The sequence below is a fragment of the Crocodylus porosus genome, unplaced genomic scaffold, assembly GCF_001723895.1.
Source record: "Crocodylus porosus isolate Cpor-Errol unplaced genomic scaffold, CroPor_comp1, whole genome shotgun sequence".
Lineage (NCBI taxonomy): Eukaryota > Metazoa > Chordata > Crocodylia > Crocodylidae > Crocodylus > Crocodylus porosus.
Window position 1 is genome coordinate 50,832,611 of NW_017728948.1, and position 26,499 is coordinate 50,859,109.

Below are 26,499 nucleotides of genomic sequence, written 5' to 3' on the forward strand. Positions count from 1 at the left end.
CCTTTCACCAGGGAGGTGAATGGAGGTATTTGGGTGGGGCTGCCTCACCATTGGCAGTCCCGCCAGGCCACCCTTCCCCGGCAGGGTGCAGTTTTAGGTCATGCCCAAGAGCAATGAGGCCTCCTCTGTCCCCATAGCCTCACCTTTACCTCCAGGGTATTCCAGGAGCAGCTCAGCCCAATGTTGCCTCGTTGGCTGCTCAGCTCAGAGTGCTGCTTCTCTGGCCTATGTTTGAAAACGGCCACTGCAATCAGCCACCTGGTGGCTGCCTGCTCCAGCCCTTAGAGTGGCAAGCACCCAAGGCTGTGCTGCCACTATCAGAACATGGACCAGGGACTTGGAAGTTCCAGCAAAGCAGGTTTAGATTGGGTATTCGGAAAACCTTCTTTGCCATTAGAACAATGAGGCAATGGAAAAGAGTGCCCAGGGAAGTTGTGGAATCTCCAGCATTGAAGTTATTCTAGAAGAGGTTGGATAAGCTTTTGTCCAGGGATGATGGATGCATAGCAATGTCTATATTCCACTATGGGTATTTCCCATGCTTCTGGGCTTTTCTGGTTGCCATATGAGGCCAGGAAGGATTTTTCCCCTGCCTGCTGCTCCATGTGTCAGGGGCTTATTTTTCACTTTCCTCAGAAATATTAGGTGTTGGCTGCAATCAAGGCTGGGGATTTTGACTGGGGTGTGCCGAGAGGTTCCTGGCTAGGTTTTGTTCCTCCACTCACGGTCAAACCAACTGTCATATTTGGTGTCAGGAAGAAATTGTGACTCATGATCAGACTGGTACAAACTGTGAGTTTTTGCCTACCTCTGTAACGGGGAGTATAGCCCTTTTTTTTGGATCTCTTGCACATATTTTAACAACCTGTGCAGCAGCATGACATTGGCCACTATGGTCCCTCCTGCTTTACCTGTGGTAGCTTAGGACCGGGTCACAACTGACTCTGTAGTGTTGCTTATAGGTTAGACAAAGACTAGACTTTTCTGTGCTTCTGTGACACTGCATTTTGTCTTATCTGTTTAGCTATGAATTTCTCCCTTGGGCAGAGGATTAGTATTTGCCTCTGTCCCACTTCAATCCTGTTTTAAGACCTGACTAACAGTCACAAAATGCTGAGGATGCCAGGATGCTGCTTCTTTTCTGAAGTGCTCAGAATCTATATAGAGGAAGTTATTTACACTCGTTTAATCCCTCAAATTATAATCTGTAATTGAGGTCACTGAAATTGAGGTCACTGAGATTTATTTGGCAAGTTTTATTCCCTGTTACCTACACAAGGTGCCAGTAGTAGTGAGGGCAGCAATCATACTATCTTGATGCATACATTTTAATAGCATTCATCAGTGCTGTAAAACCTTGGAATACTGAAAATGTTCCAGGAGCAATATATTAGGCCCTTGGGACCATATGCTAATGAGACACTTTTTTAATCTGATAAACAGGAGACTGATGTGGTACCGGACACACAGCTCTTGGAGAAATTCAGTCACGTTTCCTTTCATTCCTTTGAACAATCAGAAGAAACTGATAGAGAGCAGTCTTTGGAGACAATGTATATCACTGACTTCTTTCTGGCTCTGGCAATCTGTAATACCGTAGTAGTTTCATCCCCTAACCAACCACGTCAAAAGGTAAGAAAAAATTCTGTTACTCTGTGGCCAAAATTTGGGGTGTTGAGGCATATTTATAGTTTTTATTGTGCTCCCTTATAGTACTTCTTTCCATGGAGAGAAGAAAAAGAACTGCCATTTAAAAATGATCACTTTCTCCTTCATTGGTTTGCTGCTTTTGCCAGAAGGAAAAGAACACCTGTATTGTTAAAACTGCACAGCCCAGAAAGCTAATGCATAATATAAACCTAGCAAAGGTTTGCAGTGAGGTAAAGCTTGTCTGGAATACATTTGACTTTCACATATAAATAGTCCGTAACTTTTACAAGAGAGATGCTCTGAGACTAAATTGAATTTTCAGTTTTTATTATGTTCTAGTGATATTAAAATGCCCAATGTTAATACCTCATCCAGAATGAAAAATCTTCACCAAAGAAAACTGTAGCTATACCCTAGCATCATAAGAAAGTTAGGGAGTGCCTGCTTTTCAATTTTTTTACGGTAATAATAATAATAAAACATAGATTTGACACCTAGGATTTGTTGCTGCTCAGCAGCTGTTTTATGGGTAGTACTATCCTCCCTGTAGTAATGATCACTTTATACATCTGATTAGAATTGATCCTTAAAAAAAAAAAAGAAGTTAAAATGAGGACAACCTCTGAGTGACCACATTTGAACTTCCTATAAAACCATTTGAACCATGATTGAGCCGAGTGATTACTCTAAATAAATGTTACTTATAAGAACCTTATTTCTCCTGCTAAATTGCGACTTTTCGGTGATTACTCCCATTGTTTATACAGCTTGGATTTTAGTGTTAAAACTGGCCAGCTAAATACATAGTTTGGTCTTTATAGATTTCATGGACACCAGAGCTGGAAGGGACCTCAGAAGATCATAGAGTCCAGCCCCCTGCCCCAGGGGCAGGAAGCCAGCAGGGATCATAGGATCCCAGCAAGATAAACATCCAAATGTCTCTTGAAGGCATTCAAAGTGGGTGCTTGAACCACCTCCAGCAGCAGTCTATTCCAAACCTTGGGAGCTCGGACAGTAAAGAAATTCTTCCTTATGTCCAGCCTGAAACAGTCATGGAGGAGTTTGTAACTGTTTGACCTTGTCATCACCTGGGGTGCTCTGGTGAACAGACATTACCCCAGATCCTGGTGAGCACCCCGATAAACTTATAGGTGGCCACCAGATCACCCCTGAGCCTGCGCTTCTCCAGGCTAAAGAGTCCCATAGCTCTCAGCCTCTCATCATAAGGTCTGTTTTCCTGACCTCTGATTATGCATGTGGTTCTCCTCTGCACTCTCTCAAGCTTCTCCACATCCTTTTTGAATTGTGGAGCCCAAAACTGGATGCAGTACTCCAGCTGCGGCCTCACCAAGGCCGAGTACAATGGGAGAATGATGTCCCGGGATTTGCTTGAGAAACATCTATGGAGGCAAGCAAGAATTTGGTTGCTTTACTAGCTGCAGCATCACATTGAGGGCTCATGTTCATCTTGTGGTCAATCATGACCCCCAAGTCCCTTTTGTCTGTAGCGCTAGCCAGTGTAGCACTGCTGAGATCATAAGCATGCTGCAGGTTTTTCTTCCCAAGGTGGAGAACCTTGCATTTTTCGGTGTTAAACACCATCAGGTTCTTGGCCACCCATTTGCTGATCCTGTCAAGGTCTGCCTGGATCACCCTCCTGTCCTCAGGTGTGGATGCTTTACCCCAGAGTTTGGTGTCATCGGCAAACTTAGCCATTCTGCTTCTGACACCAATGTCCACATCATTAATGAAGATGTTAAATAGTATAGGCCCTAGGACAGAGCCTTGGTCACAGCGCACCACGACGATTGACTTCCGTCAACCACCACCCTCTAGGTCCTACGACAGAGCGAATTCCCCAGCCAGTGGATCATGTTGAGGCCGAGGCCACAGTTAGCCAATTTTGCTAAGAGGTGATCATGGGATACCGGATCGAAGGTTTTTTTAAAGTCAAGGTATATAACGTCAATCTCTTCTCCCTTGTCCAAGTGATAGGTCACCTGGTCGTAAAAGGAAATAAGATTGGTCAAGCAATACTTACCTGCAACAAACCCATGCTGGCTATCCCTCAGGATGTTGCCATCAGCCAGTCTGTTAAGAATCACCTCTTTGATAATCTTTTCTAAGACCTTCCCCAGGATAGAGGTCAGGCTGATGGGCCTGTAGTTAGTTGGATCCACTCTCCTCCCTTTCTTGAAGATGAGAACCATATTGGCCTTCTTCCAACCTTCAGGCACTTCACCAGAGCACCAGAAGTTCTCAAAGATCTGTGCCAGGGCTGAGCTATGATGCTAGCCAACTCAGTACCCTGGCATGTAAAGTGTCAGGGCTGGCTGATTTGAAGGTATCCAGCCTCTGAAGGTGTTCCTTCATGACATCAGCATTGATGGAGGGTAAGGAATCTCCCTCACGTGGGCCTCCCTGTCCCGTAATGGGCAGGGGCATCCCATGGGACTGGTGAAAAACCAACGCAAAGTACCCATTTAGCAAATTGGCTTTTTCCTGGGCGTTGGTTGTCAGTTGTCCCAGGTGGTTTAGCAGGGGTCCAGTGTTGCCCTTGCTTTTCCTCTGGTTCCCCACATATCTAAAAAAGGACTTTGTTTTGTCCTTGATACTTGTAGCTAGTTGGAGTTCTGTCGCAGCCTCGGCTTTCCTGGTTTGCTCCCTGCGGGTCTGGACCAGAGCAGAGTATTCCTCTGTGGTGGTGGATCCAGTCCTCCATCCTTTGTAGATCTTTCTTTTTAGACGCAGGAGGTCTGCTAGTTCCCTGGAGAGCCAAGAGGGCTGCTGTGCCCTTTTTCTGCTTTTCCTCCTAGATGGAATAGACTTTGCTTGTGCATCCAGGATTGCTCCTTTGAGGAGCAACCTCAAAGGGGTCCTGACCTCCCCACCCCTTTGGGTTGTGGCCCTTTAGGGCCTCACTGACAAGCCTCCTGAGCTTGTCAAAGTCACCTTTCCTGAAGTCGAGGACTTACGCATTGCTGACTGACTTGTCAGCTTTACAGTGGATGGTCAAGGTGATCAGCTCATGGTCACTGTCACCCAGCTTCCCTTCGATCATTAGGTCGCTGATTAGGTCGTCCCCCGTTGCCAGTACCAAGTCAAGCAGTGCTTTACCTCTCGTTGGCCCGTAGACTTCTTGCCTCAGATAGAGTTCATCCACACATGAGAGAAAGCTTTGCGACCGCTCAGATTTGGCCAAGCGCTCTTCCCATGAGATGTCTGGGTAGTTGAAGTCTTCCATGACAACCATGCACTGGAAGAATGCGGCCTCAGCCAATTCCCTGGTGAACTCCTGGTTAAGCTCTTGATCCCGGGTTGGAGGTCTGTAGCAGACTCCTACCATTGTGTCCCCTGTGCCGTGTTCCCCATGGATTTTAACACACGGTGTCTCCAGTTGTCCACCCTGGGCACCAATGTCGGTGTGCAGGGATGCGTAGCTTTCCTTGACATAGAGAGCTACACCCCTGCTCCTTTTTTCCACTCGATCCCTCCTGTACAGGGTATAGCCATCTATACCTGTGGCCCAGTCATGGGTGGAGTCCCACCAGGTCTCTGTTATCCCTGTGACATTGTAATTATTTGTGTTAAGCAGGAGGACAAGTTTCTCCTGTTTATTCACCAAGCTCCTGGCATTTGTGTACAGGCAGGCAAGTGTCCCTTTGGGGGCCCTTGCCTTGCCTACAGCTCATTTCAAGGCTGGGGCGGTGGTGGGCTCCCTTAAGTGCCTTGGCCTGTGGGCTTTGCAGGGGTTGCTCAGCGGGCCAGCAGTGACGGTATTCCTCCCATCCCCCAGTAGGCTTAGTTTAATTTATGTTCACAAATGCTCAGTTTGCCTGGACAAATAGATCATTGTAGGCTGATAATTGTCAGCACTGATGAAACCTTTTGTCCCATTCTCTGATCCTCCTACTAGAGCTCTAGCAACAGCATGGGAGACAGTGTGATCAAGCAGAAATGCAAAAGGGAAATATATTAAGAGAATAAAATATTTCCTTCTTTTCTATACATCTGATAAACAGAAAGAGGGACATAAACCTTCTCCTTTCTCTGGAGGATGCAGTGATAAACTGTATTGGGTTAATGATTTAGGGATTGCCTGCAATTTTACTGAGATGAGTATTGGATTTCTGCTGTGCAAGATACATTTACATGAAGGAATTCCTTGAATATTAGTGCTCATCAGAGACTCATTAGGTTTCTTTTCCTTACCCTGCATTGCACTGAGCCCTGTTTTAACCACCTATGTAGTCCAATGGATGATAATGAGTTGGATGCAAGTGAGGACAGAAATGAAGCTAGTTTTGCACTCCCCCCGCCATCTCCCTTCACAGCAACAAAGGAGAATGAGCTTTCTAGAAACTCATTTCTTTGATAAGTCTTTATTCCAAACCTCTTGCTAGTACCTAGAAATTATTAACAGCATACCTAGATAAGCATGCGTATGCTATTTACATTTCTGATCAGAGTCTAGTAAACCAAGATAATAGCTCAAGCACCATGTGATATCTGGTTTTTCATGGAGGAGGGTGGAGAGGAAGAAGTAAGAAGGGAAGTGTGCCAAGTGTATAAGTCTGTGTATCCTTAAGTTATTTTTAGCTGCTTGTCACTTTTTGTGGAACAGGTTAGCCCTCAAAGGCATCCTTGAAACTAGCAGAAAAGCACAGAAGCCTATTTGCTTTGACTTTATAAAAGATACAAAATATATCTTCCTCATTGTTTTGTTATTAATTCTAACTACTAGTAGTACATCACAACTATATATTAAAATTGGAAAGCATGTAATTTTACATGCTGCACAATTTTACAGTTGATGTTCTTTAAATATAAGTAGCTCTGGGCTGACCAAACTTACTTATGCAGTAATAAGTTATACTAAATCTTGCTAAATAATACTAAATACAATTGAGTAAATATTGCTAAATAATTTCAATGCAACCCCTCCCAGCATTAAAGTTTAAATAGGCTATTTCTTCAGGAAAGAACTCAACTACTCCTTATTGGCATAAAATATCTGTTGCTTTATGAAATAGATTTAGCCTGTCTCTGTTTTCACTGATTTTTTAAAAATGTTCTTCTATTGCAGATGAGACTTGCACCCTTAGGTAGAATTCCTATTAAATCCCTTGAGGAAATAAAACAGATGTTCCAGAGATTATCCGTCCGAAGACTAAGCTCATCACCACTTCCAAGTGCAAAAGAATCCTCCTTCTCCGAGAGCTCTAATACTTTTGTGGGCAAACTTTCTATTTTCAGAGTGAAGCTGGCTTCAGCTGCTGCTGAGGGGGTTACCCAAATGGCTAACGTACCCCAGACTGTTGATAGGCAGCAAAGCCCCGAAGTACCTCCCCCTGGAGAACAAGATTCAGTAGATGTAGCTGCAGGCAGCAAAACCTGTGATCCTGAACCGTATCTTGAACAAAGTCCTATAACTATGCTCCGCTATGAGGCCGAAAGCCCAGATGAAGCTGCAATGGTTTATGCTGCCAGAGCTTACAAATGCACTTTACAGACAAGGACTCCTGATCAAGTTACTGTGGATCTGGGTGCTTTAGGCTCTTTAACATTTCAACTTTTGCACATTCTGCCTTTTGATTCAGTGCGAAAAAGAATGTCTGTAGTTGTTAGACATCCTCTCTCCAACAAAGTGGTGATATACACAAAAGGAGCAGACTCAGTCATCATGGATTTGTGCAGCATCCCAACAGGTATCTGCAGAACATCGGTAGTTCTTGTTAGTCTGGTATTTATTAGCCTTTGTTTTTTCTTTCATATTGCAATAATGTAATTGGATAAAAAGCTTTGTGTGATTTATAAAATAAGTTAATAAACAGAGCTGCCTCAATTAAGAGTTCACCTCTTCCTGTGTGATGGACAGCTGATACAGCTGAGAAATATAGAGAAATCAGGGATCAAGTCCTCCATGCAATAAAATATGCAAGAGGTACCTAACTTTAAGAACCTGTATAGATACATTGGAGCCAGTGGAAGTGTCTGCACGTGTTCCCCACGGCACAGTTGTTTCTGCACCATCATTTAGTACTTGCTTTAGGAAGTACTAAATGAAGGCCTAGTAACAGCCATTACTGTGCTGTCCCAGCGGCACGTGGTTATTTTTAGCTGCTACGTCACCATAGCTCATCATTACAGTAATGTAGCATTGGCATCACAGTTTGTGGCCGCTGACACTATGTCACTGTAGCAATGACCTATATTGCCATAGCTTGTTGCTACAGTGACATAGCATCACATGTAGACGCCCCCAATAGGATTTTGCACATGCATAATGTTAAGGTACCTGCTTAAAGGCTTTGCTGAATTTGGACCCGTTAGTATGATACTAACACACTTTATTTTTAGTTATTTAAATCTGTTTAGAGTTAGACACTCCCTGGTCTTTATCTGTATGAATCAGTCTTACTTCACATAGAGAAGCTGTAATATTGAATGCTATCACCTGTTGCAGGACTGTCTAACTTCTAAGCAGCTGGGACATTTGTGCTGCACACTATGTGGGTGCCCCCCCACAACCCTGCATCACACATCCCACCACTGCTGCCCTGTATGCCCACTCAGCCCTGAGCTCACCCTCAGTTCCCTGTGCCATGCCCTGCTGCATCACACCACCCTGCCCTCTGAAAAGTGCTTAGAAAGCCTGAGAATGGAGGAGGAGCCCGAAGACTCAAGATGCTGTTGCAGCCAGGGCAACAGGAGGGACTGGTGGCTGGGTAGGAGCCTGGAGGCTGTAACTTAACCCCTTGTGGACTACTGTTTGGACAGCCCTGACCTTTCACATCAACTCTGTGTAAAAACAGATCTTGTCCTCCCCTCTGATACTAAGCATATCTGTATTCTGGCTGCAGAGTTCTGCAGCACATTTTTGTGCCAACAGGAAACATTGGCTTCTGTAGAACAGTGGCATAATAGTTATTACCACTGTAGCGGTTAATCTATGCAGTATGGAAAACACCATTTTTATTGAGGGTCAATAAGAGTAAGACAACACAACATCATCCTGTCTATATACATGAATAGTACATATCTAATTTGGATTTAAATTGGTTTTAAATCAAGGAAAGCTCATATCTAGTTTGGAAAACTAAGGTTTTTTTTTTTAAAAAAGTGTTCAGTGTAGCATAACTCCTCTCCCATTGAAATAAGGGGAGTTTGCCATTCATTTCAGTGGCAGATAAGTTAACACAATACTGAGTTCCTATGAAAATCCTTCCCTTACATTTTTTGCTAGAGTATCCCCTCTTTGCTAACCTCTGACAGGCTTGCACATTCTGACATTCTCTAAACATTCAACCTGAATAATCCTGTGCAAATATTTGTTAACATTGAAGTCAAATTTATTCATTTTTTTAACTTCGCTTTAGCTCTGCTGCTGTAAAATAATGCTAACAAGTGTGTGTCAACAAACTGTGTTTACTTACTTTGTTATGTTTTGGATGTTTTTAGATGTTCATAGTTCTAAAATGAAACAAAAGAAAATTAAGGCGAGAACTCAGAAACATTTAGATGATTATGCCAGAAGAGGACTGCGCACTTTGTGTATAGCTAAGAGGGTAATCTTTTTGAACAGATTTATTGTTCATGAAATAATATAATTTTCTGGATTAGGAGTGTTAGCTAGGAGACTGGCGCCATTACTTCTAAACAAGTACATGCACATCAGAACTAGAATTTTAGTTTACTGTAGGTTGATTTCAGGAGATATCAATAAGTTAACCTGTATTGCTGCATAACCACTAGTGGGTGTCATTGAAAAAGGATAATTAAGCAGGGCTCAGAAATTGTAATGAACAAATAATTAGCTTGGGTTTCTGTGTAAGGCATGTGGGGACTTAGTAGAGTTGGAAAAATGCTCACAAACATATATTTTATTAGACCAACTGTACAATTCGTCTAATAAAAGATATCGCAAAAAATCCTTGCCTCATATATTTCCTGGACCACTGTGGCAAAGCAGCAACACTCCAGCTGTACCCCAAAACATACATCATTTTTTCTGGTTTAAGATTTTAGTCAGACTTAGAATTCAGACAATCTCAGGCCAGTTTTGTAGCTTTGCATATGTAGTTCAGTGATCTGTAGTTTGGGTGTGACTTTGGACGAGATTTTAAGGTGCGTATTTCTTTGTGTTCTGTACTGCCTAAACAGTCTAGCTGTGACATGACAGTGAAATGGAAAGAAAATCTCTGGACTTTGTGACGTTCTAGAATTAATTAGAGCCAAGATGTTGAATGCTATATATTTTGTTTCTCTGCATAGGTGATGAGTGATGAAGAGTATGCAGAATGGTTAAATAGTCATTTTTTAGCAGAAACCAGTATTGACAACAGGGAGGAGCTTCTGCTTGAATCTGCCACAAGGTTGGAGACCAAATTAACACTCCTTGGTAGGTAGAAAATGCCTACCCCACTTATGCTTTGCTATGCTAAACTGAATTTGCTTTTAAGGTGCATGTACTAGGAGTCTTTCTATTTATATAAGATTTATTGCTTACTGTTGAATTACCCTAAATCTCTTTGGTAACTATAGGGCTTACTACAAATTCCCTTGAGAATATGTCAAGCCTTTCTGATATTTGTAGTGTGCTTGAGATGAAGCCTATATGACATCTTTCTACCTCAGAATAGACCAGAGCACTTGGGTATTGGCAGCAAAATTATGCACATACTAGAAGGTTGCAGTGCATCATGAATTTGCATGCAAAAACACTTGCTGTTGCACAGACGTTCTCTCTACCTTAGCACTCAATCACTGTTGCAGTGCTGGTATAGTAGCCACAGAGGCACAGTTTGTATCTCTAGACAGTTTGGTAGTACTTGGCAGCCACAGTTCTATGCTAGCATACTAGTTCAGCTATGGAATAACTGGGGAAAAAACTCCAGTATAGATGCATTCAAAGGGGGAGGGAGAAAAATGTCCAAAGGGCTGTAGAAAGCTTAATGACTCCAGGCAACTATACACAAATGATCTTCAAGAAAAGATTAAATACCTGATTATAAGAATGGAAAAGCAGCTGTATTAGGAAGCAGACTAGGAGTGGCCTCTTCCTCCTTCCCATAAATAAGATAGTTGTGTCCAACTTTTAAACTTCTTGTTTTTGTATTTCCAGAACTTGTAGTTGCTTAGCTTTCTGTAGAGTTAAAGGCAATATGGTGCAGGGGCAATGATGGTGTTGGAAACCTTGGCTAGACCCACCCCATCTACAGCCACTGCATAGGTGAGGCACAACAGCAGTTTCTGATATGAGAAGGAACACAGGCATTTTTGCCTCCTACCTTCTCCAGTGACTGGTATGGAGGAGGCACAGTTCTTTCTGTTGCTCAGATACTGCTTTAGCCAGTATCCATATGTTAAAATCCAAATCTTTCCTCTTGAAATCCTGCCATATTCCATTTAAATGCTACCAGATAGTTTAGTGTTTCCCATCATCACCCTTCCCAAGCTTATCAACTAATTCCTTGTTCCAGGTTAATTTGTTTCTATCTTTCTAATCATTTGGCTTGACCAACCTGCTTTGTATCATAGGTGCCACGGGTATTGAAGATCGCCTGCAGGAGGGTGTTCCTGACACTATAGAGGCGTTACGAAAAGCAGGAATAAAAATCTGGATGCTGACAGGGGATAAGAAAGAGACAGCTGTCAATATAGCATATGCTTGCAGATTATTGGAACCAGATGACCAAGTCTTCACCCTCAAATCACAAAATAGAGTGAGTGGAAAATGAGAAATGTTTTTGCCCGAAATGAGAGGCTACCCTGTTAACACACATGCACACGCTCACACCCCAGCATTTTCTAAGACATGAAAACTGAAAAACTGACTCTGATCCATGCAGGAAACATTTTACATAGGTTTTCCAGCAATATAGGTTTTAATACTACCCCTAAAGGATTACTAATTATTTCAATTGAATGTATTGTCTTGTTTCTCTTGGCATTAGGGTAAAAAGTTGACATACTTTACATATTTATAAAAGCTTGGTGAAAGCTAGAAGTTAAAGCATATTAATATTATAAACACCAGACTAAAATTATTGTCATGGAAATTGTACTGAAAGTAATTTTCCCCTCCTTTGTGTCATATCTTCCTTCAGCCCCACTTGATTAGCATTAATGTGCAAGGAATAATCTCATTAAGTAATATTGCACACAGTTTTTTCATAGAATTAATCCACTTACAATTTTAATGGAGAAAAAGTCTCCTCCCTCCCCCCTTTAAAAGATATTTCAGTGGTTTGGTAAATAAAACAGTGTTAAAAAATGCAGCTGCAGTAGGAATCAGGGTTAATCTTGCTTGATAATTGTGCCCTCTGGTGGATGTATATAGCTATCTGTGTTTTGAGTCTCTGTTAGCTATTAAAAAGGATTTTTTTTTAAATAAATGCCAACTGTGGTAGGTAAAGGTGACCTGCAAAGCATGTGTGGGCAGAAGTTGGGAAGGAATTTTATGGAGAAAGATTTTTAATGAAGTTAGGAAAGATTGTTTTTAAAATCTTCCTTTTTCTCTTACTTGTATTTTACAGCAGAAAATCAGGTTGTCTCTACCCTGCAAGTCTCTCTGCAGTAAATAGATAGTTACTGTAACAACTAATTTATGATGGAAGGGGTTTGGTCAGATTTTGTGGAACATGTTTGATATTTATTTTTAGCAATTTTCTGCTTTCTGTGGTTAAATAACAATGTGGATAATGGGTAGAAAGAAATCACATTTTTGCCTTAGTTAAAGCGTTAGCCCTCACAAGAAACTGGCTCTCAAGTCTTCTAGCAGGGCAAGGGCAGACAGAACCTGACACTATCTGGTTTCTTGGTAAAAATGGAAGCAGGCAGAGCTCCCTTTCTGACAGAAAGACTGTTTTTTTAATAAAATGTAAAGTAGCACAAAAATGGCAAAAGGCCAATTCTTTTGGAACCCCTCACTGTGACCATTATCCTGGATCTGAAATGTATCCATGAGCTTCTCCCTTTCCAGATTAAACACACTGAGAAAACAAACAAGTCATAATTGAGCCTTATTTATATTACCTAATCCTTATTATGATTCTCATGTTTTCATTCACTCATTCCAGTGTACTTCATTGCTTTTCCTCTTCACAGAACAGAATGTATGTCAAGCCATGCTTTTACAAGGTTAAGTAACAGACCCTTACCACAAACAGCACACCATATCCAACGTATTTTAAAAAAATTGGAGAAGATGAAGTCAGGTCACCTCCACACACATAAAGTCCCATCATAGTAAAAGAAATTACTAATATGTGCAGTTTGTGGCCTTTTGCAAGTGTAATTTATAAACTGGAAGTGGACCTGGTTTCTGGTTATATTAGCCTGACTGCCTTTCTCTATGCCTTTGCCTAGGATGCCTGCGCATTGTTGATGAACAATATTTTAGAAGCTATTCAAAAAAGCATTGATGCCAAAAACAATCACTGTCCCAAACTTGCAAGTGCATCTCCAGGAACCTCCACTCCAACTGCAGAGTTCAGTGCTGGCCTAGTAATTGATGGAAAGACTTTGGAATACACACTGCATGAGAGTCTGCAGAATATTTTCCTGGAGCTCACAGGAAAGTGTCGAGCTGTTGTCTGTTGTCGAGTAACACCCCTACAAAAAAGTGAAGTGGTCAGACTCGTGCGAAACAATCTGAAAGTGATGACATTAGCTGTTGGTGAGTATCATCTCCCTTCACACAAAGTTATCTCTGCTCCACTGAACAATATAATCCAATTTGTTCACCTTCAACGTTCTGTTGTGTACTTTTGTTGCTCTGGCTTATACTCATGTAAGACCAGATTCTCTCTTTGCATAAGCTGATATAAGTCCATTTAGTTAATGGCATTGCACCCATTCTTTCTGCCAAAGGTTTGGCCCTTGAATTAGTTACTGGCAAACTCTTCTTCCTTTGCTCACAAGAACACAGAGAGTGATGTTTAGCCTTGCACCTTTTTGGTATATTTTTTTGTTAGGGGCATGTAATGGGCATTTTTATGCCATTCTCCAGTACAAATCCCATATTGTTTTGCAGGAGAAGTGGGAAAAGATCCAAACTCTCTTATATCTGACTAGCATTAAAAAAAACCTCACTGTTTTTCTGTTCCAGTGTATCAGTTAGTTTCTGAAAAATGTTAAAACTATTATCCAGTTGACAGTGCTTTCATAGGCTACAATATTGATTATAATGATACTCCTCTATATTCTGTACAGTTTTCTGGCATATTTATATTTTTTCACTACTTCCACGTACAAGGCAATAGCCAACACAGTTGTTTCAATACTGCATTGAAAATAAGATAGTTTTCCTCTTGAATTTTTCCCTTGGAAGGTGATGGTGCCAATGATGTCAGTATGATCCAAATGGCTGATACTGGAGTAGGAGTCTCCGGCCAAGAAGGCATGCAGGTAGCATACACAAAAACAGCTGCAAATGACTTCGGACTCAATTTTGAATACATTCACAGTTCACCCTTGAGGCTTACACAATACATCAGTACATGGGGGGACTAGTTTGAGCTCACTCTCAGGCATGAATGCTCCTCCAGAAGTAGTCAGAGACTAAATGCTGTAGGGGCTTAAAACACTGAGCAAGGAAGTCTGTTACTCACTTTCTGGAGGACACAACAGTCTAAATTTAAATGGTTTCAGTGGAATTATGTGAGCTTAAGTAAAGGCAAAATGTAGGCTCTTGCACATAAGATGTTTGAGTAGCCCAAAGACGCTCATATCCAAACAGAGAATTGGGTAAGGGATTGCAGTAGTGTAGCATAAAATGCCCCACTGCCCCTTACTTGCCTGCATCTGATGCTCTTTGTATCTGATGTGCCACACATTCAGGAGCTCCTTCTTTTCTGTGTGTGTTTTGCAGGCTGTAATGGCAAGCGATTTTGCAATTTCCCAATTCAGGCACCTCAGGAAGCTATTGCTTGTCCATGGTCACTGGTGCTACACCAGGCTAGCCAACATGATCCTTTACTTTTTCTACAAGAATGTGGTAAGTGGCTTGGGTATATAAGGGAAAAGATACCTTGAGTATGAAAGGATACAATATAACTATTCTTGCTTGGTTTTAATTGTTGATTCCATATTTACTTGAGTAAAAGACAAGGTGCCCCCTCCTCCCCCCTCCCCCTTAACATAGGGAACAAAGCCCCTCATCTTAGAATCAAGTATGAGGTGGCATGGGTCAGGTAGCAGCTCCAGCTCTGGCCCCAGCACTGGGTCAGCACCAACCCCACTACACCTCCCCCACAGCCTCAGGCCCCCACTACCCCATCTCCCACCTACAGTGCTTCTCCCATCCTCCCACTCTTCCCCCCGCACCCACCACATTGGTTCTAGCGCTGACAGAATCCATCCCCACTGTAGCCTGGGGCTTGAGCATGGTCCCAGCCTGGTCCTGTAGCAGTAGCAAGACTTCAAGGGAGAGGAGACAAGGGGTTGGGGACCCAAGGCTGTGGAGGACAGAAGTGGCATGGAGAGGGAAAGAAGGAGGGGGTCAGGGCCTGAAGCTGTGGGGTATAGGCGGCAGGGGGAAAGCTGAATGTCTCCCCCCACTTGCCCCACAGCCTCCACACTGCTTGCCCCTACCATTTGTCCCCTTACTGCCTGTTTCCCACTGCTCCCTCCACCCTTACTTCCCCCTTACTGCCTTCCCAAGGGCCCCCCACTGCCTGCCTCATTACTGCCCCACCACCGCCTGCCCTACTGAGTGCACCTCCACTGCCTCCCTCATTGTCTGTCCCCCAACTGCCTACAGTAATGGGGGGGATAAATTTAAGTTAGTTTCTATACACAGAAAATTATAATAATGATATAGATTTTCCATGTATAGAATCTAATTAATGGGTGGGGGATTATTTTAGATTTGAGTAAATACAGTACAGAGCACTTGAAGAAAGTTGTGGACATCAAGTGATTCAGCTTTCAAGTTTCATCAAGACAGCCTGTGCATCTGCTATGAGTTGAGTTCAGGGCTCCAGTTGCACTTAAAATCAATTAAACAGTGTATGTGTTACTTTGCAGGCATTACCAGCAGGTGGTAATGAGGTGAATATTTTAGTGAGTTACACATGTGGATGACAGGTTTTGAAACATTCAGACATTTACGAATGAGATTATTTTGACAGAACAGTGCTAGCATGTATTTGAAGAGCAACTATGTTTAATTCTAAAATAGTCCATGGATGAGATGTGTCATTTTTGACCAACAAAATCCTTGGCTGTGGGTTTTATCTTATTTATTTATTTATTTGATGTCTTTGAACTTTCAGGCCTACGTGAACCTACTGTTCTGGTACCAATTCTTCTGTGGGTTTTCCGGAACATCAATGACTGACTATTGGATTTTAATTCTCTTCAACCTCCTCTTCACTTCTGTGCCACCCATCATTTATGGCATTCTGGATAAAGATGTCTCTGCAGAGCTCCTCATGCAGCTGCCACAGCTTTATGTGACTGGTCAAAACTCTATGGTATGTTAATACTTCGCCTGAAGCAGGTTGAAACCCACAGAATATGAGCATTTTCCATTTTTTCCATTGCTTCATGTTTTTGTTAAGTCAAAACAAACAAGTTCAGAACCATCTTCCATATCTGGAACCATCTAGGCAAAGCTAAGTTATTTTTCAGACCTCCTACACTATACTGTGCTAGTCCTGTAGAGTGAAGAGATGATACATTTTGGATAAAAGTGTGCTGGATGAATAATCTGTTACAGATGTGTTCTACCTTATTCATATTTATTGAGACAGCTATCAATAAGCACCCTGGAAACTAAGACCCAAATTCTTAAAGGGAGTTTTGCCTACAGGGCTTGAGGTTCTAATAATTTGGGTGGCCCTGGTAATAAGCATGGTATGAGAACATGATTAGAATTTACTGTGCCTTACACAGAATATCCAGATAAATCCTGGGCTCCCTTTTCTCTTTCACCTGTTTCATTTGCTCCTTCACAGGTCCCTCTGTATACACTGTTCTTTATATTTTCCTATGATGAAAATGAGAAAAATGACATTTGTCTGAAAAAATACTATTTTTAATTCAAAATCGGGAATTGTTTGGCCTCTCCCTGATTGCAGCTTTGCTTAGCATGATTTCATAGATTTCATAGACATTAGGGCTGGAAGGGATGTTGGAAGATCATCGAGTCCAGTCCCCTTGCCCAAGGGCAGGGAAGTCAGCTAGCACTGAAGGATCCCAGCAAGATAAGCGTCCAAATACTTCTTAAAGGAGTCCACAGTAGGTGCTTGTACCTGGAGGCAGTCTATTCCAGGCCTTGGGGGCTTGGACAGTAAAGAAGTTTTTCCTTATGTCCAGACTAAAACGGTCTTGGAGGAGTTGGTGACCGCTGAACCTTGTCATCCCTTGGGGTGCTCTGATGAACAGTTGTTCCCCCAGATCCTGATGCGCGCCCCAATGCACTTACAGGCTGCCACCAGGTCACCCCTGAGCTTGCACTTCCCCGGGCTGAAGAGTCCCATAGCTCACAGCCTGTCTTCATAAGGCCTATTCTCCTGCCCTCTGATCATGCGTGTGGCTCTCCTCTGGACTCTCAAGCTTCTCCACATCCTTCTTGAATTGTGGAGCCCAGAATTGGATGCAGTACTCCAGCTGCAGTCTCACCAAGGCCAAGTACAGCAGGAGGATGACATCCTGAGATTTACTTGAGAAGCATTTATGGATGCAAGCCAGAGTTTGGTTTGCTTTGCCAGCTGCAGCATCACACTGGTGGCTCATGTTCATCTTGTGGTCAATCATGACTCCCAAGTCTCTTTCGGTCATGGGGCTAGTGAACGTAGCATTGCCAAGTCTATTAGCGTGCTGCAGGGTTTTTTTCCCAAGGTTGAGTACATTACATTTGTTGACATTGATTGTCTTCAGGTTTATATATGCTCACCTTTTGAGCCTATCCAAGTCAGCCTGGATCACCAGCCTATCCTCAGGTGTGGACGCTCTACTCTAAAGTTTGGTGTCATTAGCAAACTTGGCCAGTCCACTTCTGACACCAGTATCCACATCGTTGATAAAGACATTAAAGAGAACAGGTCCAAGGCAGAGCCCTGGGGGACACCACTGGTCACTGAGCGCCATGATGATTCACTTCCGTCAACCAGGAGCACTCAGCATACTATTAGTTCACCAGTTTTCCCACATACGAGGGCTGCAAACATCTTCAGACTGATTGTTCCTGATTCAAATGATGCTCCAGCAGCCTTGTGTCATTGAGCCTTGGAGTTGCTTTATTATGGGACAATATAGGGACATATTTTAAGTCAGTGGAGGGTGGACCAACAAAGGTGCAACACAAATTAGCCCTGCAGCCTCCATGACTGCTATCTCCTTCCAATGCCTGATCTAATGCTCTGCTTTCTGCTTCCTGCCCTGTCAGCTACTACTGCCTGTGTCCTCCCCATTCTGCCATGTGCCACACACAGAGGCTGTCTGTGTTCCTTGTGGCATATATTGTTTTAAAGTAGTTCCTCCCCAGATATTTCAGTGTTTTACTTAGAATATTTTGTATCATTTGGCTAATCTAGAAATACATTTTGCAAAACCATATAGTCTCTTGAAGGGGTTATCACTGAAATCATTATTAAGTGGTATCCCACTTCATCTCTTGCTGTATTTGGAGGTTGGCATTTCTGAGTGAAAAGCACAACACACCATATTTCCATACATATCACTTCCCTGCACCCCCCCCCCCCCCAAATAAATAAATAAGACAAGCACCTTGTTTTTTGGAAGGTAGAATGTAGAATTTTTTTTCCAGGGTCATGGATTAGAGGTGGCTTTTTTTGGAGACAGTGTACTACAAAGTGGCTGCCTACTTTTCACTCAGCTGGCAAACAGGAGACAGAATCCACCATTAACCGTTTCACAGCCTCCCTCAAGTTTGCAGCAACTTTTGGCTGAGCAGATAGTCAGAAATGAATTCAAGCTATGGTTAATGGGATTAGTTTGTTCTTGAACCCCCAACTCCTTTCCTTGTTTTCTTTGCAGGCCTACTCACCTTTAACTTTCTGGATCACCTTGCTGGATGCCTTTTACCAGAGTATGGTTTGCTTTTTCGTGCCTTACTTTGTAAGTAATGATTTTCAACTATATTTATGCATTTTGATAATTTAACTATTATTTTTAATAAGAATCAATTTGGTTGCCCTGTTTCAAACTCATTTTAAAATAAGTATAATTATTGGAACTGCTTTGAACGTTATGTATATAAAACTAACCAATGTTGCAGCGGTTAGTGCCCTGGTACAATGCAGTATATGATATATTAGGGATATATGCAGAGAATATATCCAACTTCATACATCTCTTATTTTCCAGGCTTATTGTGGTTCAGAAATAGACATCTTTTCTTTTGGAAACCCTCTAAATATAGCAGCTCTCTTCATAATATTGCTTCACCTCCTAATTGAAAGTAAGACTTTGGTAAGTATTTCTTGCATGCTTTATAAAGGGTATAATTTTACCAGAAGGTGTTCAGTACTTAGTACAACTAAGGAAAAGGAAGAAATGTATATATGATATAGAAAAAAACTATTAAGCAATAAATACTGATCATTCTTTCCATGTGAGTAGCAAGTTACTCCTGTCACTGGCCTCATGGGAATACCATATTTTCTTGTGTGGAGCAGAATCCCAAATAACACACATATCTTGTTTTTGGAAAGCAGAACATAGAAAAAAAGAATTTTCCAGAGTCATGGCTGACTGTGTGACATAGATTAAGTCCTCTGGGGAAGATAGTGTCCAAGAAGTGTGGCATCAGAACCTTCTTAGTGTGACATACAGTCAGTCTCCTGCAGTGCCACACTGCCTGGATATAAAACATGTTTATGGATGTGCTCTGGGAGTAGGGGGAGAGTGGGGGCATCATACGAGCTTTAGTTAAAGCGTTCCTGCTACCATTTTTTAGCGTGGGGACACTGATGCACATGACATTGGAGTCTGCTGGAGTGCAGTAATTACTATGCTGCAGCAGACTTAATTAATTGAGTCTGCTCTGACGCACTGTAATTACAGTGCTTCAAAGTAGCCTCACTGCACATGTATAAGCACCCTTTATGTTTCTAGGAGGACTTAGTCTATTTAACACAAGGTTAGGCCCTAGACCCTTGCAAAGGGCTATAGCAAGACTGTTAGTTTTTTACTGTAAGTAGTTCTTTATATAAATTCCTGCAAATAAAGTGTTGTTTCTGCATTGCAAGCTTCATCATGATACTAACAACATCTTAGTTGCTGCTTCAGGCATAAGCTATTGTGCTAAGCCAATAGCTATGGCTGTGAGAGAGTAAACACAAAATTCTGCCCCTTCAGCTTGCTGAGCAGATAGAAGTGGCAGCTGTCTTAACAGCTGTATGACATACACAGTGTCCCCAGGAGTGCTTCTTTTTCAGCAAAGAAAAGTGTTTCCTCCCTTAAAACATGCAGCATGGTTTGGTGGGGAGGAAGGGCAAGAGCAGGGGAAGAGCTATTTTTGTGGAAAGAAGTGCATGTTGTATACAAAAAATACAGTATTCACACAGCGAAAGTTAGCAAGGTCTTGCTCAAAATCTGTACATAAACATGGAGAACCAGACATTATAACTTCTTTTGCCTTTGTGCTCTCAGCTTTTCCAAAAGGACATAACAAACCATTGATATACTCTGCTTTTACAAATTCCAGTGTCTTGCTTCCCATAGACAACAAAAGTAGATTGTTCATTTTAAGTGCAGGGAACTGATAGCCTGTTGTGTAGCCAAGCTGACAATTCAAAGGTATCTTTCCCTACTAGAATTAAAAAAACCATTATGCCAGAGAACTGTCATTGTAGTTTTTAATTAAATCAGCATTTGCTATAGGATAGTACGTGGGTTAAACCAGATCAGTTTTATATCTTTACATGGCATATATTTCTTAAAATAAACAATGGTGGCCTTATTAACATGTACATTTTCCTGTTTGGCCTAACTGGAGAAAACAGCAATCTGTTCAAAGAGGAAGTTGCAGGGTAGTGATTGTTTATTATTTTTCTATGCATTTACTACAGACTGTTTCTGAAATTGTTTCATAACAGATGAAATGTCAAGTTGATTCGAAAGCTTTTGATGTGAAGATTTGTGCATGTTACTAAGCCTTTTTTCCTCAATAGAGAGGGGCATGATAGGCCTCACAAAATAGCCTTTATTTAGCAAAGCCTGGATGGCATGAATGGCTCCATGCTCTGAATAGCAAAACATTACATAAATAGCCTTTTTTGGCATGTATGGATGTCTGCAAGCTGTCAAACCAGTGACAACATGGTTTCCATAGTAACTAATGTATTCAATTTAAAAAATTGAAACACCCCCCCATTCACAAAAGCATAACAATGATAGACAATTGTTCTATGTCTAATGCAAAATATGCAGTGGTAGTATCATGTGAAAGTTTTATTTCCACTTGTTTGAGAAGGGCATCTCTGATGCCTATGAGTAATGTTGTTATCTGAAGCACATGGCTTTAAAGTCTTCTACCATGGAGTCATGAATTTCCATGATTCCAAGAAAAATCTTTGCTTAAAAATGGATTAAATTACATGGCTACTTGTAAACTATAGAGGGAATGAACTGTTATCTCTAGGAATACTTGAGTTAAAAATCAAGCTTGTCATCTTCTCAAACCAATTTATGATCTCTAATGGAAGACCTGGTAGGGGTGTGTGTAAGTGTGTTTGTGCCTCTGTGTGTGTGTGTGTGTGTGATGTGTATGCCTATTGACACTTCTCTATTTGTAAGCACTTAGACCTGATTTTTCTTTCTGCCTGTTTCTTTTCCAAATTACAGACTTGGATACATGTGACTGTTATAGTTGGTAGCATCTTACTTTACTTTATCTTTGCACTGACTTTTGGAGCAGCCTGCAAAACCTGCAATCCACCATCAAATCCCTATTGGATCATGCAGAAACACATGACAGACCCAGTGTTTTATCTTGTCTGCATCCTTGCTACTTGTATTGCTCTGATGCCCAGGTACTTTGTTATTTTACAGTTGCAAGTTACTGGTATCAGTTAACTTAAATTTTGTTGAGGCTTTGGTCTTATAAATAGGACCTACTGAAATCGTGATTTCACAGCTCTTGCAAAAACCAGCATTGCCTGTAAAAGCAGGCAGTGCCTGTGAAATTCCCAAATCTGTGGGGGGAAAAAAAACAGAAAGCTTACTGAAAAGAAAATGATGGCTCCCTAGAAGGAGCCAGCTATCCTTGGGGTGCTATGGCAGCTTGCCTGGGGGGAGGGAGAAGAGGGAGCTGCCTACTTGAAGGGTTGCTGGCAAGATGCCTGCTGCCTTCGCCCCTGGCCAGTGGTTGGCTGTGAAAGGGTTGCCTGCCATGCAGCCCTGCTTTGTCCACCAGTTGGTGGCGAGGAACAGGGTTGCATGATGAACAGCCCTTACAGCCAGTCATGGCAAGGGTTGGGTCCACCAGGGCATCTCAGCCAATCGGGGTGGGGGAGGAGGGCTGCTGCACTCCACCCACAAAATGGATGCTGGGCGTATATCCAGCCTGTGAAATCAGCAGACAGCCACCTCAGATTTAATATGTTCCTACCTATAAATCAATCTGGCTTTGTGGAAAAGCTTATACAACAACTAAAAGTATAAAGAATATTGCCCAGCTTATGAAAAAATAGGAGTCACTGTACTAGGGGCCCCTCCTAGATGTTACACTTGGGCCGTGATTAATCATGCAAACCAACCATAAAGATGTTTCACATACAGTGTAGAACATTTTTATGGCTGGTTCATATGGCACTTTAGGTGAAATGTGTGGCACTTTCAGAACTGCCCCAGGGCTGGAGCCAACAATCAGTACCTGGTTTGTTGGCCACATTGGGTCACATTGGGTTGTGGACATTCAATCTTCTATTTGCTAGTGAAGGGCAAACACAAGATCATGATCCCAGGATTCCCCTGCACTGGCAGCTAGAAAGGGCTGTATTAGTATCTGATCCCTGATCCCAAAATTGCATCTTTTCCCATGTAGGCAGGAGACACAATTGTTGGGATTGGGAACCAGATCCCATGGTGGCTTCAAGTGAACATGTGCCAGGGATCTAGGTAGATGTATGCAAATACAAGATTTCCATAACAGGCTACAGTCTAAATCCTGCCCTTCAAGTTTAAACCAGAAGATATTTTACACTTTTCAGAGCTCCGAATTAGTCTCCTCTGGCACTTTACTGATAGAAATGTGCACCTGGGAAATTAGGGTGCTTTGAGAATTAGGTTGGAGTTTTGAAGATCTGAATTTTAGACTTAGTCACACACAATCTAATGGCAGTTGAGCACCAAAATCCCCCTTGTGAGTCTCAATCATTGAACCTCAGAACACAGCCTTATCAGCCTGATATTTTTATATGCCTAATAGCCCATGACTGCCAACTTTGACTCAGGTTTTGCAGCTGAATTGGCAGAGGGGGAGATGGGCCTGAAACTGAGGTGTGTAAGAATTTTCCATACTCTTTTCCCCCTGTGCTGTGCCTGCTTCTGCGTGATTGTTTCAGTCCTCAGTTTTGTTTTGTTTTTAATTTAAAAAAAGACTCTTTATGTAACTGCAAGAGCCTTGGAAGAAGAATGTTTTCAACTGACTGACTATTTCAAACACATACATATTCCACTTTTAGGAGTGTATTTTTCATGGTAAATTAAATGCAAAGCATTTAGATTTATAAATGAGGTTCTTTGAGTGCGTTTCAGTCTCCCAGTGCCAACACCCCACAAGAGTTACATCAGCTGTGCCTAATACAGACCCTTTTGTTCACTTAGTTAAGTGATTAAATAGAATTATGTCTGTTTACATCATGGGATAACTGTTACATATACTTTTTTCTTGCTTATTCCTATCAAATCCTACAAGGGGCCTGAAATCCATCACTTTCTGTGACTTTAAACCATGTTCATAATTTTGACGGATTAGGTAGAGACTAAGATTCTCGAAAGGGCTGAAGGTAGTTGAGTACCCATCTTCTACAGAACATCACTGGCAGTGCAGTGTCTACTTTCATTAGGGCCCTTTGAAAATCTTTACCACAATCCCTGATTGAAAACATTCCCCAAGCTAAACCTTCAACAAGGCCAATTTAAAAAATATATTATGCCAAGTTCTGTTCCAGGGTCATGCTTTGGCTTTGGAGTGTGCCTCTAAATCTTTGGATTGTTTAACCTTCAATACCACGCTTATTTACTCTTTTAAGGACCATAACACATGCAACAAAGAGAATTTAAAAGATATTTTGAATACTGTTGCTGGTGTCCCAAATACCTTCCTAGTTATTGTGCAGCTTCATCATGAGTGTTTTCCATTGAAGAACAGAGTGTTTGTACATATTAGGTCTGATTTTCCACAATAGAATCATAGAAAATTAGGGTTGGACCTCAGGAGTTCATCTAGTCCAACCCCCTGCTCAAAGCAGGACCATCCCCAACTAGACCATTCCAGCCAAGGCTTTGTGTAGCCAGGTCTTAAAAACCTCCAAGGATGGAGACTCCACAACCTCTCCAGGAGATTCCACAACCTCTATGTCAAGCACTTTGGAAACTGTTACCCTAACTTGTTCTGATGCAAAATTGTAGTCATCGTTATTTGTGTGAGAAAGTATACCAGCAGAGAGAGACTTGTTTTCTAAGCTACTGCAGCCTTGAGATTGCAGGAATATTGCATACTCAGTACAAAGCAGAATGCCCCTTCTCCTGTCTCTAAATGCTGCTGTTCAAGCTTTTTAAGTAGTGCTGAAAACAATTTGAATCTGCTTCTAAAGGACTTATGTGAAACACTGGTTATATTCTAGGTATTTGTTCAGAGTTCTCCAAGGGACGTTGTTTCCTTCTCCGGTACTGAGAGTCAAGCACCTTGACAGACTGACACCTGAGGAGCAGAGGGAAGCAATTAAACAATGGAAAGATGACTGCGTTGTGGCTCATAGAGTTGATTTCCAAGGGACTTCTTTGTGTTCCAGCTCTGTGAAAGATGCTGCATCAGAGAAAAGGCAACACCAGCATGTCAGACATGTTGCCAATGCCTAAGACACCTTTTTCAGACCAGTCCAAGAGAGTTTAGAAAGGAGGCTTGTTTCCTATCAGGTATTCAAGTATTCAGGATAAGCCTGGGGACAGCTTGAATTGCAAGAAAGCTGCACTTTTGAACTACTAAAAGAAAACCTATTCAGAAGCATTCAGAGCTAATAATGCCTGTGCCAGAGCTCTGGACTTTAGTTTGGAAGATGGCAACATCGAAATTCTTCTAACTAAAGCAGGTGCGACTTCTGCTTTGTGTGAACAGGATGTTGGAACAGATCCTGCAAAACCAGACTGTTAACAATTTAAGAATCCAAGAATAATAACAGTTGTGTTTTGCACTGCTTAGGAGTCTGTGTTTTTGCTTTGTTCCCCTCCCATTAACCCAGGTGAGGCACAGATTGCTTCAGAAGATTTTTTTTTTAAGTATGATAAGTAATTTGTTGAACAAAGATATAAATGGGTAGAAGCATTATACCAAAATCAGCTCTTAAAAAACTCGCACCATCTCTGGTACATGATAGTGCTTGACACAAGTCCCGTTGTGCTCATGGGTGTCAGTTCAGTCTCCCTTCGGTTTCCAGTTAGATCTTTGCCATGACACAAAGTGGAAATAATTAAAATAAGATCTTCCCATTCTACTGAGTCTCTTGCCTGGCCTCAGTCATGCCACTGTGGTGCGCAGCTCTTTCTCACTAATGACTGTGGCCATGAGAGTGTTGCCAACTGCCTGCAAATATCCCAGGATCTGGGAATACCTATGTCAAAAAAAAATCTTTGGTTTCAGATGCCGATGGCAAAAAGGTCAAAAGGCTAACATAACATATTTCGTCATTATAGTTCCGTATCCAACCCCCCCCAGCCTAAATGTAAAACACATGCGCAGTCAATCTCGCATGAAACCTAAGAACACACAGAGTCTGTTCAGTCATGATTGGCAGTCCTATAATTATTCAAACCTGGCCTGTTGTAATAGGCTACACGGTAAACTATAACTTTGGAAAGATTTCCGCCTTCTGCGGAGACCTCCACACACACCCAGGAGACATAGTCAGTGATTTGGCCAGTCGCTGACCTCTCCCCACCTACGGTAAAAGTTTTCAGGTGTATCCGTTCTGCCGGCTCATTTATTCTTGCCAAGAGCTCACGGAAATCTTCAGATCAAAGTTACCTGTATGCTTTGCTTAAAATCTGCACCACGCAGTTTGTAATCTGTGCAGTGAGAACATCTGCAAGCTGAACTGAACCGCTCAACTTCTCTTTCTACACCGCTCAACCACAACTTCCTCCCTACGCTACAATCTCCTGTAGTGTAAGTAAAAATAAACTTTCTGTATAACCAAGATGCGTTAAACTTCCTGACTCCTCTCACTTACCCATCTACCTAATTACCTTACCCCACCCGCGTGCAGCCAGTCGTGCCGACCCAGGCTCGCAGGTCAAGGGTGCACCGGTCCTCGGATGCGACATGGCGTCACGAACAGGATCCAGGGGAGGCGAAATGGAGTCAGAGTTGATTCGCCACTGCCCGTGGCGTGCAGGAGACCGTGATTGTGCAAGCTCAGACGATATGTGGGCACACATCGCTTACCACCACAGACGATCTGTGGGCACACATTGCTTACCACCAAGCAGATGGTCTCGCTAACTCATTAATCACCGGCTATAAGTCTCTTGCCAGAGATAAAGGGGGCAGGGAATGGGCCATTCACTTGGCACCGAGCTCCTTCGGATGCGTTATGAGCCGGAAAGGAGTCACCTTCCGGCCCACAGATGGGGTCGGGAACTTGTCTCTGGCGC

The 26,499-nt window shown here is 42.3% G+C and overlaps 1 protein-coding gene across 3 annotated transcripts in view; it reads left to right on the plus strand.

The window, feature by feature from the left end:
• Window positions 1–25,042, plus strand: part of ATP10D (ATPase phospholipid transporting 10D (putative)) — an 84,195-nt gene extending 59,153 nt beyond the window's left edge. For all 3 annotated transcript variants that reach the window (XM_019553165.1, XM_019553164.1, XM_019553163.1), the window contains 13 exons: window positions 1,444–1,632; window positions 6,737–7,358; window positions 9,112–9,218; window positions 9,925–10,051; window positions 11,191–11,375; window positions 13,021–13,330; window positions 13,985–14,061; window positions 14,525–14,650; window positions 15,930–16,130; window positions 18,658–18,738; window positions 18,988–19,092; window positions 21,469–21,656; window positions 24,474–25,042. In XM_019553165.1, coding sequence (XP_019408710.1) covers window positions 1,444–1,632; window positions 6,737–7,358; window positions 9,112–9,218; window positions 9,925–10,051; window positions 11,191–11,375; window positions 13,021–13,330; window positions 13,985–14,061; window positions 14,525–14,650; window positions 15,930–16,130; window positions 18,658–18,738; window positions 18,988–19,092; window positions 21,469–21,656; window positions 24,474–24,708 — 2,553 coding nt within the window. In that variant the 3' untranslated portion in view covers window positions 24,709–25,042. The remainder of the gene's footprint in view (window positions 1–1,443; window positions 1,633–6,736; window positions 7,359–9,111; window positions 9,219–9,924; window positions 10,052–11,190; window positions 11,376–13,020; window positions 13,331–13,984; window positions 14,062–14,524; window positions 14,651–15,929; window positions 16,131–18,657; window positions 18,739–18,987; window positions 19,093–21,468; window positions 21,657–24,473) is intronic.
• The last annotated feature ends 1,457 nt before the right edge of the window (window positions 25,043–26,499 follow it).